Source organism: Notolabrus celidotus, chromosome 10 (assembly GCF_009762535.1).
Source record: "Notolabrus celidotus isolate fNotCel1 chromosome 10, fNotCel1.pri, whole genome shotgun sequence".
NCBI lineage: Eukaryota > Metazoa > Chordata > Actinopteri > Labriformes > Labridae > Notolabrus > Notolabrus celidotus.
Genome location: NC_048281.1, coordinates 9,658,783 through 9,677,559, shown reverse-complemented (window position 1 = coordinate 9,677,559; position 18,777 = coordinate 9,658,783). Strand labels below are relative to the sequence as shown.

The following is an 18,777-nucleotide window of genomic DNA, read 5'->3' as shown; positions in this document are numbered from 1 at the left end:
TATTCTTTAAAACAACACTCGCATGCAGCATAAAGAACTTGTGCACTGCACTGTTGTTTTTTTTAAATGCCAGACTTCTTCTGGAGCTCACTGTAGATGTATTTTGTATATTTATTTATTTTGACATTAAAATGACAAAGCTGTAATCAATCATTCTCATTTTGGAACGTTTAAATTTAATGATTGCAGATATGTTACTAACGTCCCTTTTTTTCATTTTATAAATGCACCTACCTACAACTTTACGGTAACACCTGCAGCTCTTATTGCTATTTCAAAATCAAGTTACAGAATTAAGGTGCATGGAGCCAAAGACATCAGTTTTCCTCCTTTCATATAATCTTGCCGCTGGTGATACAGTCGGGCAAAGTGTCCACTCATGGTGGCCCCACAACCTGCATTTCACATTGCTTCTCTTGAGAGCTTATTGTTGTTGGGTTACAAATGTCATCTCACAGCACCTCCTCTTCTCTGGGTAGTGACAGTGTGTCCGTCTTAAATTACACAGTTTGTTTAATATTTGCTTTTCTCTAAGAGTGTGAAGAAATGGGAACATTTTGTGACATTCATGACAGATTTCTGATTGAAACCCTCCCTTGCTCACCCCTCCTGTTGGTAAAATGACGTTGACCTTCAAGGACAAAAAGCTCCTGTGATGCATGCACAGTATGATCCTCCATTTGTCAAGTTTTTGCCATGAAATTGAGAAATATCCCCCATGAAACTTCAAAGAAATCTGCTTCCCATTGTGATCTTTAATTCAATCAGTGACGCAGCGTCCTGCACCACACTGGGCAGGTGTTTCTAATATTCTTCTCATTCAGAGAACTTTTAACATTGAGTTATGAATTAAAGCTCAAGTTAAGCGCTGGGAACATAAGGTTGAGGTTTCTGTAATGATGTCTGATAAGAAATCGAGCTCACGGCAGCGCCAGCTTACCCAGGTAGTCCATCAGTAAAACACCACAACGCTAATTTGAGTCAGCACTGCCAAGCTCTGTGGAGCGGGCCGAGGGGAGCGTGTTTTTGTGTATGGAGCGTCTGTTTCTTCTCACTTCTCCCCTCCTGCCCAGAACAGAGAGCTCTTTATGGCTGTTTGTAGGGGAAGAGACGGCAGAAAGTTGGCCCACAGACAAGGCCGGCAGTCTGTAGGCCCTTACTGGAAATGGAGCGAGGGCCGAGCCTCTGGGTTGGTTGGCTCGGTCTGAGTTGGGCAGGGCCGGGCTGGGCCAGGCCGGTTGCAGGTTGGCGTCTGCACAGAGATGGTGAATGAGAGACTGAGCAGGGAAACTCTGGGGGGAGGATGGGGGGGAGAAGCTCTGCCAAGCATGCAGGCGAGGTCTCAGGCCCTGCTTTCATAGCCACAGCTAGAAACTACAACCTGCACCAGTCACGCTCACTTCATCTGAGTCAAATCATTTGACACCCTTTGTAAACTCAAACAGTGTAACTTCGTTTTGATAAGAATCCCATGAGACTTTGATCTTATGAGCATTTATTGTTAGGTGTTTTTGTGGTTTTTCCACAAAGAGATCAATCTATCAAACTTTTATTATATTGTAAAGCTACATTTACTAAACGGCATTAAAGAAACAAAGTCAGCAACCCAATGATGAAGAATTGAGCAAATAATAACAAAAATGCAGTCATAGAGTAGATAAGATGTAGATAAATGTATCGATTAGTCAAAACATAAATAATCATTTTCATTGAAACATATAATATCAACAAGAAATAAATCTCGACTGTTAATAAACATGAAAAATTGTGGGTGTATCATACTTTAAATATTTAGATACATACAATGAATGAATCATGTTGTAAGCTTGTTTGATGTCAGCATGGCCAGATACGCCTTTCCTCACATCCTCCTCTCTCTCTCCCTCTTTCTCTGTCTCTCTCACACACACACACACACACACACACACATGTTGTTTACTCAGCATGCAGTTTGTGCTGCCAAGTATCAAAACCACACATATAAACACTTGTGCGTTCACCGAGGCCACAGGGCCGCTTGGATGTTTGATACCGAGCTCTTAAAAAGTCGGCTGCTCTGTTTTGTTTTTGATACGCTGTTTGTATAAAATGACGCTGAGGTCGTACTTACAGCAGGACAGTCGTTCTGGTCATGCGACTGGTTCGGGTTTTCAAGTAGCTCATCATCTTTGGTAAATGGACTTAGTAGGACTATAATAGGAGGCCGTCTCTATTAACCAACCACATTTATACACATTCACACACTCAATACATTCAATGTCTTTCTCAAAGACTCTTTAGTAAATGAGAGCAGGAACTGGGATTGAGCCACCAACCTTTCAGATTGAGAGACGACCGACTCTACCGCTGAGCCACAGCCGCTCGATCTGATCTAAATACGAACACAAAATGACCAAAGAATGAAACAATCTAGACAGAGATGATAAACCAGCGGAGAAGTGACCTCAAACCTGAAATCCTTTTTGAAAAGGGTCTAACATGCTGAAGGTTTGAGTCACTGTTACTCAGACCTACTGAGTGAGACCCTCCCTTACCTCGCTGACAGTATCACTGTGAGTCAGTAGTCTGGACATTTCTGATGAATGGAGGGCTCATCTGCCTTTATAGTTTCCTTTCAACCTTTATAACTTTCATCTTCCTTATTTCGTCTGATGTTTTTTGGTCATGATTTGGGGGTTTTACGCCTTTATTCTGAAAGGATACAACAGTTTATAGAGCAGGAAACCAGGAGAAAGAGAGGACAGTGACACGGGAATGTCTTAAAGATGTATTGCATTTGGTGTCCATGCTAACTGAGGTATTATCATGAACACTAGTTTTAGCTAGCCATTACACCACCCATTGATTAGTGGATAACCATTTTGAAGTCTTCAGTTTTGCACTTTTTCTGTAGCCATCTTGATTTTTTGAACTATACTCAGACGGTGAGGTCAGAGCTATTGAGAAGCAAGAGGTTAGCAAATGCTTAGTTATCAGCTAACCGTGGTTGATGCTAACTTGGTTAGTAGTGTGTCCATTAATTCTGCTAATAATGTTGCCGTTATGGATGCTGATTTGGCTAATGAAAAATGTACTCAGAAAAAATACAGAAGCTGTCACATTAAAACCAAATTGTCCGTCATAGGACAGCCACGAACTGAAGCATTTATCGTCTATTTTACTCTCTGAAAGGAACCATAAATCAAAATGTAAACATCCTATTGTATTGTAGAAGACTTCAACCCTAAGTTACTAAGTTACTAAGTTAAGGAATCTGTGTAAAATGTTTTCATTTGTACTTCCATGAAACCAGACACCTTTTTGCCAATAAAAAGAATGCAGGATCAAGGTAATTCCTCATTGGCTTCCACTTTTTAAATGTCTGTTTCAAGCAACCTGTCCATTCAAGCAGGCCAAAGTTATGACTTAAAGTGCACTTATATTTTCTACATTAGTTATCATTCCTTCAGCATTGAGGTCTCTCTGATTGCTGAGTTTTTACTATGTGTTCTGACATCATACGAATGAAGCGAGCACCACTCATCAAAACTGAAGAAGGTCGACATACAGACAAGTGCCCCTTCAAAGGCTTGTACCACTGCCAGCGGCCAGCAAACATTTTTATCTGGAGCTCAGCCCTTCAGGGCTTTTTAAAAATTACAACACCCACATGTCTGAGTTTCTGCAGGAGGAGCTGCCAATCACCTGCCGAGGATGTCAAGTTTACTGTTCAGCTTGATGCGACCACCAGGCTGACGGAGAACTTTAGATGAGACCTCTCAAGACAGCTCCTGTTCTCTCTTATCATACAAAGTGTAATACCTGATGTGAGGGACCCTGTAGACCGCCCATCCAAACAGACAGAGCGTACTCATCCTGGTAGCCTCGCAGTGGAAAGCCCTCAGTCTGGACTTGTCTGTAGCTCCAGGGCTTAATAGGAGAAGGTTCACAAAAGAGGATTATTATGTATTAGCTGTTGAACTGTGGAGGGGAAAGGGTGTAAGTGGATTGAGACTGCAGACACATTAGCGGAATAACAGATGTTAAGGCTTGTCTATGAACATACCAAAGGAGATCACTCAGGTTGATAACAGAGCACAATACAGGCAATCAAATTAACACAGACGGGCTTTCCTCCTCCAGCTACTCCTGTCTTCTTTGTCTTTATCTATAACCCTCTCTCCTTTCATTATATATCTCTCTTTCTCTTCATATCATTCATTTCATTCACTGTTTTTTACCCTTCTTCACAGACCTCCAGGACTCACAGGCAGCCCGGTCATCTCAGACATCTCCCTGATCCGTCTATCACCCCACGCAGCGCCCGGGTCAGGTGAATCGCCGTTCAGCCCTCCACATCCGTACGTCAGCCCTCACATGGAGCACTACCTCCGCTCAGTCCACAGCAGCCCCACCCTCTCTATGATCTCAGCAGCCCGGGGGCTGAGCCCTGCAGAAGGTAAGATTTACACATCTGAGCGACGCATCTTACATCTTCACCACAGCAAAATAAAACATTGAGCTGCTGGATCTCACTAAACTTCCGCAATAACACTGAAAGAAACTTTAAAAATCTGTATAGTTTATAGTCCCTGTTTAGAGAAAGCTTCTTCAGCCAAGAGGCCCATGTTTGGTCAACTTAATTTAAGTGAAAGGACAAGGGGAGGTCTCTACAGTCATCCCTAAATTTATGTAAACCTGCTAAAAATGTGATACACAGTAACTCTTAGAAGTATTAAGACGTATGGATTTAACCCAATGTCAGGATAAGTTAGAGCACAGTATCTGGATAATTGACCTAAACATGCAGTAGATAACGGACTCTGGATTTGTTTCTGTGGTGCTGTCGTGTTAATTTCAGAGAGGGTCCATGTTCTGAGAGCATGAACCTCAATCTTCAAACTAGCCACATACAGTGTCCTATTTAATGTTTTTGGGAGTTCGTTCAAGTTTTGATCATGTTTTATGGCCTCTCAAAGTTAATAGGAAATCTTAATTATTCTTTCAACACTGATCTGAAAATGTTGTTTTGCTATTAATTGCAAAAATGCATGCATGCATGCATGTCACCCACACTGACACAAGGACATTACTGACAGCAATCACTTGTTAAAATGTGAGAAAGCCATGCAAATACTTTCGAACTGCTGTGACTAACTTGCGCTGATATTTAAGCGTAATGTGTGTCACACTAAAAAATAAAGCAGGCACATATGTTCATCCATAAACACTCTCATACCTGTTAGTTTAGGTTATGATCACCATCAGGCATTTGTAAGATGGAAACTCTCAGACCTAGCCTGCTAATGATGTGCGTAAACTTTACGCACATCATATCGTTTACTTTACGCCGTAAAGTAAACGATATGATGGAGAAACTGTGATGTGGAATATTTTGCAGCTGCTCTCACCAGTTAGCATGAAGGATGTGAGATTGGAGCTGAGCAGGTTTAGAATTTATGTTTCCTGCTCACTATAAACTAACTCTGGCTGCTCGGCTGCAGCTCACTGCACACACACTTCAGTTTACACAGCTGATTATTTTACCAGCGGTGATAATTACTGTTGCACTTCATATGTTCCCTTATATAAGGTACTGAAGCAGGCCTGTCATCAGACACGTTACAGTGTTTTTGCATGTAAGTGCATGCTGGTGATTTGCGGGTATATGCTCTGTTGCTGCAGTACAACTCTCCTGCACACTTGTACATATGTCTGGGCAGGAGAACCACGGAAATTAGCCCAGACTCACAGACCCGATTCACGAGTTCACACAATGTCAGACCTATCTGCATCCCCTCAGTCAAACTACAGGCTGCAGAGGGGAGGAGCCCCAGGCCTGCACTCAGCCTGTACTCGGACAGAATGTAATGTCTTCCCACCTTTCAGCATAAGCAACACTGTAGAGATGCTTTCGCTGATAAAGTTTCAGGGAAGTATGGCACCAAATAAACAACGCTCTGCAGAGCATAAATAAAGTCTGTGCAACAATGGAGCAAATGTCAACCCCTGAAAGGGATACCTGTGTGCCAGGCATGTGTTAAAGGTTGTTTTTAAACTCAATACATTATCATGATGCTCAGTTCAATGCTAACTTATTAATTAGATTCCACCACAATTTCGATGTCTGTCAGTTGATCGTGCACAGCCCCAGAAAGCCTCCCCCCCTCCCCCTCATTGGCGGCCTTGTGTCGGACTACTTGCAGGAAAGCAGCTGCATCTGTACTTTAATTGTTTTTGCATTGTGCAACCCCTTGGTCAGAAATAAAAATCTCATAAACTGTTGCATGGATTGGTTTGGAGATTTCTGCAGACATTAATAGTCCACAAAGGATGAATCACAATAACTCTGGTGAGCAGACTCCGGAGTAGGATGGTAAATAATCTTTTCAAAAATCTAGTTTCAGTCTTGTAAGTAGACCCTGCATGATATTTAGTTTTTTCAACATCTTATAGTCAGTTAAAATTGTTGCTTTTTCTCTCTAAAGCTCTGTCAGAAATTACTCCAGTACATTTTATGTATCTTCTGTGATTCTGCTTGATTGTGAATTTTACGCACTAAATAAAAATCTTGCAGCCCAACAAACAGAAGTAGTGTCCACAACATGGAAACTGTTACTTTTTGCAAGAAGCCAACAGTGCACTGCTTCACATTTGAAGACATAGTCATAACAAAGCTGTACACATCAGATTATAACCCAAAGAATCACCTTTATTTGACTGAAATCTAAATTCCCCCTGTGATCGCTTAAATAGCCAAGATTTTCAGTGAATACTTGAATATGGGAGTTCATTCACACGTCTTTAGTACTATTCACAACTCTTTGTTTGGAAAATTGTTTGCATTTTATAAACTTTATGTATGTTTTTTCTGGGACTGGTGAAGATGTATCTGCTCTTCCTTTTCTCTCTGTCTTCAGAAGTGAGGTCACTCATGCACAAACACTCTCAGATGCAAAATGCTACACTGCCGAGGAGGTAACGTGATCTGGCAGCCATGTAGAAACCAAAAGAATATCCCAGGGTTGCTGCTGCTGGAGCACAAACACACTGCCTATGCTATGTTACTGCAGCTATGGCCTAATAGCTTCTAATGGATCCAGAACTTTTTTGTGTTTAATAGTGTGTCTGTGTGTGGAACGGGACGCTAGAGCGTTGTCCACCAAATATCTATTTTTGCTCAAATCTGCTCCCTACCCCCATTTCCCCTCCGCTTCCATCAGCATAACAATCCGGCAATGGCCCACACCCCTGTACCCCCACACACCCCACACACTGGGGGAGGGTCCAGGAAGTGGTGAAAAAGGGGGGACGCAGACACAGTTAGACATAATTAAAAAACAATCCATCTTACTCCTGGCTCCTATAACTCCTGACAGTTTTAATTTGGCTTTACATGCTGCAGGTGTTAACACATTTTACATCAGTATTACCTTTGCACACACAGCATCTGAGGCCTTCTCAGCATTATATGTGTGTGAGTATGTGTTTGTGCACCTGTCCTCTGTGTATGTCTTCAGCCTGTCAAACTGTCTGCACACACAACACCAGAGATCTGCAGGAATGTGGTATTCCTTTCCTCTACAGCCCCCCCCCCCTTCCCTGCTCCATCTCTCCCTCTGCTTCCTTTACTCCCTGGAGATATTTCCCCCCAACCCAGCAAGCCTCAAAGACATCAGACATCTTTTATCAAACGCCTCATGCCTCGGGGCATGCATGCAGGCACGCACAAATCTTCAAATCTGTGAAGCAGGGCACTCGTCTCTGTTGAGTCCTTCTTGTAACCTTTCTCTTCATCTTCATGATATTTAGACGAAATCTAAATGTATTGTGCACACTTGATTTGACCATAAGGATTCATAAAAACTTTACAGAGCCCTGCTTCTGAAGGTTTAATTCTGGAAAACTGAATCATAACAAGCAGACACTGAGATTATTTTTCTACGCTGTCATCCCTGCAGTTACACACGAACACCTGAAGGAGCGTGCCCTGTTCAACCTCCCCCCTCCACCTCCAGGAGCCAACCCCACAGAGTACTACCACCTGATGGCCAGTGCCAGCCAGAGAAGCCCCTACGGTGACCTGCTGATGCAGAGCGGAGCAGCAGCAGCAGCGGCCGCAGCGGCAGCAGCAGCTGCTGCCGCTGCGGCTCATCTCCCAGATTATATCAGCCCTGTGGATGGTGAGGATAAAATGTCTTGTTTCTTTTTGACAGAAATAGATCTAAGTGGTATTTCAACAGATTTTGCTTATCTGAACTTTGAGTTTTACATCCAACATCTGAGCCATTGTTTCACTTTTAGCCATAAGACTCTGTTGCCATTGCAGCCTGTTGGTGGTTATACAGTGCCAATGAATTAGTGCATTAAAGTTAGATAGCTAGAGCTGATATGATCTGCCACCACTGAAAGTTTAACTGCTCCTTGCCCTCTTCCAAGGAGAGGTCTGTTATATCTGAATGATTTACACATCAGTCTTTGGATATGAAATTAAGACAGGAGAGAGACAAGGTTCAAGAGTTTCTGTAGCCTCTGATCTTTACCAATTCAGGCGTTTTTAACCCGGACCCAGATCAAAAGTAGAACCTGTAATGGAGGGCTTGTGGAAGAACCAACATGATATGCTGTCTAGTATTTTGTCAAAATGTCAAAAATATCAAACTTACATCCAGGAATACAAAAGCACACGCATGTCTTTCATCCAAGACAAGCAGCCAAACTTAACAACCATGCCGCCCTTTGTTCTCAGCACCAGGCATGTTGATACCATCCTTTTCTTCTTCCTCTGGAGGTTTTTCATGGCAGAATTCCCCACATCAAAGCTAGAGGAGCTTTTTAGACTTACACATAGCATGGGGGCCGCAGCTAGCTGGGGGTTTAGGGTGCATTAACACTAAAAGCCCAGAGGCTAGGAGATCGTAAAAACACGTGTTACTCTGGAGTCTTTCATTCTGCTGGTGTTTCAGGTGTACTGTTATTATGAGTTACATCCTACAAAATAAAAGCCTGTGTTACCATAAATGGGCAGCGTGGAGAGACTTTATCCGTGTGAGGTTGGAGGAGTGTTACCCTGAGAACTTTGTGTGTCAGGCAGCAAGGATTAACTCAGTGGGCTGCATGTGCTGTCCACTTAATGGCAGGGATGAGGCATCTTAACACACACACACACACACACACACACACTGTCACACAAAAAATTCACAGCCAGGCAAATAGGCAGCAAATGCTCACAAACTCGTACACGTGTTTGCACACAAACTCACAGAGACCAGCTTGTTCTTCATGCCAGTTAGAACCCGCCACCCTCTATCAAGATGACGGTCAGGCACCAGAACAGACGTTTGATTTCAGCATCCAAGAAACCTTCAGTCCTCATGAATGGGGAACAGAAAGCGCACAGAGTGGAAAAGTGTCCGTGAAAGTCAGCCTATTCGATGGCTGATAATCAAATACTCCCCTTGGCACTGATGCCCGCTCCACTCCTGGAGCCCACACTCTTTCTTTCATCCTGTCCAACCACCCACCCAGAAAAAAAAACACTGCCCCACTACTCTCACTGCTGCAGTGTCACTCTCTAGGGTCACAGCATGACACTGACACAGGTAGAGGGAAAACTCCGTCAGGTATAGGATTGCTTAACCCCTTGAAAACAGACCTCCGGCTGGCAGGTGTCTGCTGCAGCATTTCTTAAATGATCTTATTTGATGAACCTTTAAAAAGAAAGCAAATTATACAACTATTTCTCCAACATGAAAGCTTCCTATGTTTGTGCAACAATATATATATTTGTAGATGAGGTGACTTATCTGCAAACTATGCAAAAACATATAGCAGAAGTTGATGCAAGCCTGTTGCAAGAGATACTATAGTTTTGGGGGTTTTGCATGATGTTAATTAAACTGATCAAAAACAAAAAATCAAGATAGATAACTTTCAGAATTTTATAGTCCAGCTTTCAAAACTTGCACAAACTTTTTTTTATTACTTTTTAGTTTTTTATATTGAAATAGATATATGAGGGCAGGTTGCACAGATACTATGGACATGGAGCATTTGAAGATGCTTCTAAGCATATGTATGTCCTTTGCAGAGTTTAAAGGGTTAATCTTTGAAATTATCTCAATCACTTAGTCAAACAGAGCGGTGGAGGGTGAGGGAGGGTTAGGGGCCTTGCACAAACTGCAGACCACCTCTTTCTCCTCCCTCCTTCCCCCCCTTGTTTCTCCTCTACCTCCAACCACCTCAGTGACCGCCGTGTGCTACCGTGCCCACACTTGTTTGCCAACGCTGTTTGCTCAAATAGCCACAATCCCCTCCCCACCTTCCTCAGCCCCCACTGCCTGCTCCTTTACAGCCTCCACACTTACTGCCACCATCCCAGCAGCTTTTATTCAGAGTCCTACCCATGCTGGGAGTGATGTGGTCAGGTTCTGGGCCACTCTGCCAGTCTCGAGGCTCTTCCATTGCGGCCTCAAGACACAGGGCCTGTATTGACCGAGGCGGCCAGCTAATGGTCATCGCGGGCAGCCTCGGTCTGAATCAAAAGCCTCATTTACTGCCAGAGGAGGAGGAGTGGCAGAGGTGGCAAATATGCGCTTCATCCCATGCCGTTAGTTTTGGAGAGCAGTGCAGATAAACCCATATTAAAAATCAATTTATGCACTAATATTCAGCAGACCCACCGCAAAAACTGCAAGCCCTCAGTGAACCCTGAGTAAGGCTTACCACAGCCGCCTCCTCCCTCCCCCTGTTTTCTCTCTGCATAAATGAAATGCAAGGTTTACTGTTGAACACTGAATACTGCTGTGCATAAGTGTGCTGGTGGAAAAGATGTTAACTCGAGCATCTGTAAGGGTTTCTTGGATGAGGCTGCACGTCTCACTGTTCTGTTTATAAACTTCATGATGAGCGGTTGGTCAAATCTCCAGTCTGACACTTGAATTCAGGAACTTCTTTCATGATCGGGCGAACCAAGCTTTAACGTTTTGCATTGATCTTGTTCAAACTGAGAACCTTGGGGTTGTCCTTTGCATGATACTGTCAAATAGAAATGGTCCAACAGCAACAACATTGGTCATTTTGCACAGTAAGATGTCATTTGCTAGACAAACACAGTTGAAGCAGCAGCTTTAAGAGGCCTTCTGACATGCTTAGCTGCTTCTGTAATGCGGTGATGGTTACACAGTGTAACGTATCCTTTACAGTCGAGCATTTAGCATCAAGAGCATCTTTTCCGGATAGCTTTTAGAAATGCAATTTTATTTTCAGTCCATCAACCTGATTTTGTTGAATCCACTTTTTCCTCACTAAGGCTGTGTTTCCGCTGCAAGAACTTTACCCAGGGTCAAGACATTTCCAAATCAGGGAAAGAAGGTCTGAATTAAGGAACTAGTTCCAGGGAGCCCTTGCTTGGTTGTCTGTACTTTCCAAACACTGGAAAAAACCTTGGGGATTTGGGTCTGCAGTTCTCTGCATTTCCAATGTTGTTGACAACTTGCAGAATTTTTTATTTCAACATGTATTTCCATGATTTTGTTTAGTTGCTCAGTTGCTTTTTGATAAAACGCAGACAAATTCATGAAATATCTGAGTGATGTAAGGCCCAGTGAAAGAAGAAGACACCTAAGGGCAATCTTTGAGTTCCTTGAAAAGTACTTCCTGAACCTGAAAGTTCCTGGAACTTGGATTGGTAATAGGTTTAGGTTTAACAGAGAACTGAGGTAAAACCTTTCATTGCTGTTCTTCAGTAAGCTGATCTCTGAACTAAATTAAAAACTAAATCAAACATAGTTTTAAAGACATTTATGTTGGCTGATAGTATATAAGTCTCATTTTATCTATATTTCACATTGGGAGGCATTCAGAGGTCTGTTTGTTTATAAGCGAGCAGGTATGTAAGGGCTGGGTGGGCAGAGAAATATCAGAGCAGAGTTTGTTGGAAAGCGCTGAAGCTCCCACGACAAAAGCAGCGGCCAAAGTAAATGTCTGCCATCCCGAGGAAAAAGATTTCAGTGTTGAAGCAGCGGACGGGGGTGAAGCTGATAGATTTGTGTACTGATGTGGTGGTGGGGAGCGAGGGGTCGGGGCAGACTGGTCCCCTCAGACTGCACACACAAACACTTAACTGTATGTTTTTTCATGAGCACATGGGTGGAAGTGTGTGCATAAACACACTGGCAAACACAACGGTGGCTTTGGGCCTGACACTGGGGGCTCATAGAGGATTCAGCGTAAGTTCCCTCACTAATAAAATTCTCAGTGTTAGCATTAGTGAGATTTAACTCGGAAAATAAACATTTTCACACTTTGACCAGCTTGGGTGGAGAGGGGATGGGTGGATTGCCTGAAGATGTGGAGGCTTGGAGCGCTGCTGGCACAAACTGCAGCCCCTGTGTATCGTGGTGGCAAGGTCAAAGTGGACAAGTCTAAAATATAGACATTTAGTGATGTGTCTGTTTCTGACACTTCAGGAAATTTCCATACAGCAGACATGTTGAAGCTTGTTGTCTTTTGTAAGCTGTCTCGGGGGCACATAAGTAGTGCATCAACTTATCGGCCGTACATTTCAGCGGAAATTTTCATATCTACCAATAAAGCTAATTAACTTTTTAAGGTGCCAATACAAATATTGTGCTAATAAAATCAGGCATCCCTAGTTTTAAGGTTTGTGATTCTCATTATAATAATCAGCCTTCAAGTTCTACAATATCTCTAGTGTTTCTATGAACAAAATAAGAAACCAGTACATTCTCAGAAAAGTGGAATATACAACAGCTTTCACACCTTAAGAAGCCATAAATACCGATGCAGAGTTCCTCTAAAAGGGCCATTGTTGTTCAAATAAAGATGATAAGAACTTTTTTTATTTTCCCAATTTAAGAACCACTATTATGGCAGAAAAGTCAACACACCGGTTCTCTGCAGAGCCTGATAATGACCCTCCATGTGCTCTGGGTCAGGATGACACAGAGAGCTATAGCTGCTTCTGGGGATAAGCACAACCCTCCAATTACCGTGTTTTCATTTTCCACTAGGATTAAAACAGCACAGGCAACCCATTACTTTTGATATGTTTTATTGTCTTTACAGTATCGACGGGCACTGAAGCCCCTGTAATTATGACTCTCTATATAAATCCAGATCCCACAATTACAACCAGCCTACTATGCAGACACAAAGTCACATACATGCGTACGCATTTGCACACATGCCATATTACCACATTTGCTGCGCCGCCACGGTCTGTGCAACATCTGTTTTCTCACTCCCTGCCGGAACCTGCTCACCCTTTCAATTAACCGCCGTCTATAAAACACGCCTTTACCGAGTGGTGAGAGGTGTGTGAGTGCGTTGTGTGAAATTTGTTCCAGGTAAAATTAGGTTAGACCAATGACATCCATTCAAACACTGAGCTTAACAAAATTCACTCAGCTTTTAAAGATCCAATATCACAGACCTCGAGGCCTCGTTGCTCGAGGTGTAATGAATTCCTCTGAGCGGAGGTTGATGTAAAGATTGCGGGGGTGGTTTGAAGTCAGAGAGGGCGTTTTGGGCACAGGGCCCAGAAGGAGGCAGGCGCCAGCCTACCAGGCCACCAGGCTGTGAGGCCTGTTTCCTGCTTTATTAAAGGGGAATATTAATTCACTTATCTCCTGTTAAATCTGTTGGCAAGGCAGAAAGCTCACCTCATAACAAAAACAACAAATCTGAGCAGCTTTTTTTGGAGCGAGGCAAAGCTTATCAGAACAAACTCTTCACCTCTGACAATTTGTGTTCCCGAGTGAATCAAGCTCCCTCCTTTACTTCACCCGTGCTGTTGGGTAACAAACCAGATATTGAAATGTACTAATTACCCCTAAATAGGCACATTTCAGCAGACTGTCTGTTGTTTTCTTAGCCAACACTTTCATTCACACTTCTATCATCTCCACCAATATCTTTTTTCAAAGCCCCCTGCCACCACAGTCTGCCGTCTGACGATCTCGGGGGCCTTTTAACTAATAGCATATGCCTCTGTTTTACGAGTCGCCACCTCCAAACGTAATAGTTTTGGAAGTAGGACCCTGGTTTATGGCGGCAGGTCTGGCTTGGTGATTATAGCGGTGCCTGGAGTCATTTGGCTCGAGGGGTTATGAGTTCCACCAGCCAAGAGTCGATGATTGGCCGTGTATTGACAGCAGCGGAGGTGACATGCAGAAAATGTGTGTGTATGTGCTTAGGTGACTTGTGATGGGCATATTATGAGTTTCCTGCCTCTCGCGCCTCTGTTGATGTCTGTTGTATGACCTAATTAAACATGTGCAGACACACATGCCAGCCCTGCTCTCTGTCCACAGACAGCACCTGTTGGTCACTAGAAAGTGATTTGTCTCTGTCTCTGTGGTATGGCAGTAAAGATTGTAAAAAATAATGGACATTGTGAAGCCACCACTTTCTTTATACACTGCCTCTTTAAAGCCTTTTGAACTGAACATCTTTGTGTTTTGGAGCCAGAAGTGACCACATCTGGATGAGGTGGGGACACGTGGGTGCAGGGTTAGGCAAAGCCTGAGTGATCAAAGTTATGCAGTCAGTCTACTTAACTATTGTGTTCCCTATATCAGAGATTTCTGGTGATATCTGACCCAAGTTGTTTGTTCAATGATCTAAAGTAGCTTAAGGAGTTTGTGTGAAGTAGACCCATCACCTACTTCTCCGGTTACAGATCAAGAGTGGGTTAAATGTCTCAAATTACAAAGTAAAGGTTCAATGTCAAGAAGCAGCAGGTAGTGACATCTTTTATAAAGCTGCCATGCTGCTTTAACTACAACATCACTACAACATGCTTAATATTACTATGAAGTTGGACTTTTTTACATAGGGCCAACGAGGATTGACACACTTTTTGAGCTTGCCCCAAGTGGCCACTCAAGGAACTACAGTTTTTGGAACAGCTGCTTTGGTATTTTCCAGCTCCTGAGGTAACCACTTCAATGGCCTCTACATGCTATATTAATCTAAAGCGAGTAAACACATTTGTGAGAATAAATTGCCATCTCTTCAAGTTCATGGGAAAGTAGTCTGCTCGGCCGTTTTCTTGTTCCCTTTTTGCTACTTGAATAGGAGAAACGTGCAACAATCAGGTCTAGCAGGAGGCCGTGAACCCTACCTTTGTGAGGCAGCCTTGTTCTTTTCTAATGGTATTCTGAGATCAATTTGTTTAAATTGCCTCCATTTAACTTGCCCAAGAACAGCGGTCTGAAAGAGATTACTATCTAGGTAATTACTGAGAATGATTGGAGGCGATTCATTATGCATAAGAGGATGTGAATGTTAAATAGGGGAGCCGGGTGTATGTGTATGTGTGTGAGAGAGATGCAGAAGATAGAGTGTAGCCTAGCATGGCTGTGACCTCCGCTATAGTGCTCAGAGCTGAGTGTTTCTTCTAACATGGTCCAGGGTGACTAACGGGAAATGTAAAAAAAAAACATGAGGGCTTAGCGAGTATGATGTTAGATTATCTGCAATGTCTGAAATGTTCTCACCCTGCATTAGCTGCACCAAGATAGCTGACGTTGTCTCTGCCGTGTCTCTTTGTGTCCAGTGTCACGTTTCTCCAGCCCACGTCTGACACCCCGACTGAGCAGGAAGAGGGCGCTGTCCATCTCACCGCTGTCAGACGCCAGCATAGACCTGCAGACCATGATCCGTACTTCACCAAACTCCCTGGTGGCCTACATCAACAACTCCCGCTCCAGCTCGGCTGCGAGCAGCTCCTATGGGCACCTTTCAGTTGGAGGCATCAGGTATTTCTACATGCACATGTATACATATCTGGCAATTACAAATCCCCTTGTAGGGCATAATCATCAAACTGGGAGATCAAGTGGACACTTCAGGAACTGCAGTTTTTACTCTTTTGCTTTGAACTTTGCTGCTTGTTAAGGAACTCATATCCCTTCAGCATGCTAGGAGCAAAGCTAGTACAAAGCAGGGAGCTTTGTTGTAAAAGAAGACATTTTGGTACTAATGTAATGCAAGTGTGGGTCTTGTCCTTGTCAGTTATGAATGTCCACAATGTTTTGCATGTGTTAACTGCTCTTCTTTCCCTTCACTCAGCCCCTCGTTTAGCTTCCCTCATCCCATCAACCCCGTGGCCTACCAGCAGCTGCTGTCCCAGCAGAGGACTCTGAACGCCTTCGGCCACACCCCTCCTCTCATTCAACCGGCCTCTTCTTTCGCTGCTCGCCAACATCATCTCACTGCCTCACCGATGTCCACCTCCCACAACCCCTCCAACTCTGAGGCCAACCAGGTATGAACGCAGTATTCAGAACCTTAAATGTAACAAACTCTTACAGCACAATAATAGAACAAAAGAAAAGCAGAAATCAAATATTTCATATCTCTGATCACATTAATGTTGAGGTTTAATATTTGGGAGAGTTGTTGATTTTATGTGCAAACAAATGGGTTGTTTTTCATTGATTTCTGATCAGCGTGAACATTTTTAATGTTGATAAAGCTTATGTTAAGCTTTTTTGGAACCAAACTAACCTTTTGTCTCTTATCAATACAAACAAAATAAGAACTTCAGCTGGCTATAGACTGAAATCTTTCCTCTTTTTAGTACCCCTAAGTAATTTAAAAATATGTCAAGGCTTCCAGTTGCTGCTCTTAAACTTCTTTCAGGCATTTTTGTGCTTAAATAACTCCAAAACGTTTTGTACCTGTTAGTCATTCAAACCCCAGAATCGAGCAGGGCCTTCATTTAAGTTTACATTTCAAACTAGTTTAAATCAAGTATTTTTTGAACATCATCTCATTTGAGAAATATGCATCATTAAAGTTTCATCGCCTTGCTTTCTGCAGTCTCTCCTTATCAGCACACTGTATATACCACTGGTAATGTAAACTTCCCACTCAGGGATCAACCTGGCGCTGCTATCAGCCATGTTTCAGCACAGGGTCAACTGACAAACACCAGAGGTATCTCAGTATTCCCTCCGGTGTATGGTATACACTCGTACTAAAAGAATGAGACACACCCCAATTTACTAACACACACAGCTGCATTTCAGCAGTGATCAGAACCACATTTCCATTTTGGTTCTCAGCCAGTTGAATGAATCATCGAGGCCCCAGAAATGCTGAACTCAAGTGTAACGTCTGGGTGGGATTAGAGGACCCCCCTCTAATATTGGACCCCCTCCAATGAACCTTAATCTACACACACATACACAATAACTCATGAGCAGCTTTGAATTTTTCATTCTCTTTTCTTCCATCAGAGCTTTTAAGGGTCTTGCGTGTCTTTTTGTCATCTTAAGAATCCGTTTGCAGATCAAAGCCCCACCCACCCCCACCTCTAACCCCCCCTGCCTCCTCCTCCACTGTACCGAGGGTAATAACTCCTCTTCTTTCATATTTCCTTGTGGCTTTGGCGAACATAAAGCAGTCTAAACTGTTTAGTCTCGGCGGCGGGTCCCAGTCTGACTTATGGACCGGGCTGCCTGCTGCAACCAGGACTCCACAAATCTCTTCACAGCAGGCTGTCAAGCCAAAAACAATTGTGAGGTGTCTCGGCTGTTCCCTGAGGAAATTGATGGTTTGATAAATTGAATTAGATTAAGTAGAATAGACGAATGAGTGAGAGTTGGGTTCTAAGTTGTGGATTCTCTGATATGTTATGAATTAGTTGGTTGAAAGGTCACTTTGGCTTTCGTTGAACGAGTGTGCATCAATGAGCGTGGTTCAGACTTTATATTTTGCCGCCTTTTTTGCTATAAAAAGTCAAATTCCAAAACTACATCTCTAAGATTGTAATGCTTGTTTAAGATTATAGCATAAGCTACTTTTCTTGGGGTCCCTTGTTGTAATTTTTACATGGAAATAAATGCATGCACACTTTCCTTTCTTGGAGACCCACACTGCTCTTTTTATGCAGAGTTTAAACTTCTGCCAACAAGGAGAAGGTTCACTTATCCTCGGAGGGAAATCAAACAGATAACTTAAATAATTTTTTCCATCAGAAGCTAGATTTCTAAAAGAGCTCAGCATATGTAGGAAGCGACATTGGTGGATGACCTTGGCCTTTTCCTACATACCTGGGATGCTGTTGGGGGCATCAGGGGGCATGGTCGTCCTGCCGCTACTGGTAGCATGACCAAACCTCTATAAATCAGCTGACAGTAAAGCCACACCATCATCACGTGACTCTTCTGAGGTAGACTGCAGGAAGTTTGTAGTCGAAACATGTCAAAGTAAAAAGAAAAAATGTGTCTGGTTGTAATATACAGAGCTGGACTAACTATGCTAAGGACTGTTAGACTTTGTGTCTATCACAGTTATGGGAGTTAGGTATTATATGTTGATATTTAGTTTCTTTGGTCTTTCAGAATGCCAGTGGAGACCCAGCAGTGAGCAGCACGGTAAACCCATTGACCACCAAAAGGTCAAAGGTGAAGACGGAAGCAGAGGGTCCACTGCCTATCTCCCCCTCCTCTCAGGTAAGAGAATCAGAGACTGAAATCCTGAACAACTTGCTACAAAGAAAAGCTTTTTTTTGACCTTCAAAGAGCCTGAGATCTAGCTATCTCCTCAGCTGCTTACAGTGAAATCAGTCCCACACAGTAGCTAATTTGGCTCACATTGATTATAGGTAGGGAATAAAAATGCGACTTTAATCAGTGACAAAGGCAGGCGAGCAAGAAACAGCTCATTAGGATGAAGAAACAGATAAGATAAGGGAGATACAGAACAGTACAGAGTGCATCTTTAATGTCTTGTATGCAGATTCAGGTAAAAGATGTTTTAATG

General features: G+C 43.0%; 1 protein-coding gene across 1 annotated transcript in view; it reads left to right on the top strand.

Moving 5' to 3' along the window:
- Positions 1 to 18,777, top strand: part of gli2a (GLI family zinc finger 2a) — a 65,115-nt gene that overhangs the window by 35,258 nt on the left and 11,080 nt on the right. The window contains 5 exon segments of the mRNA XM_034693153.1: positions 4,233 to 4,438; positions 7,941 to 8,162; positions 15,563 to 15,764; positions 16,078 to 16,273; positions 18,357 to 18,467. Of these exon segments, the coding sequence (XP_034549044.1) occupies positions 4,233 to 4,438; positions 7,941 to 8,162; positions 15,563 to 15,764; positions 16,078 to 16,273; positions 18,357 to 18,467 (937 nt within the window).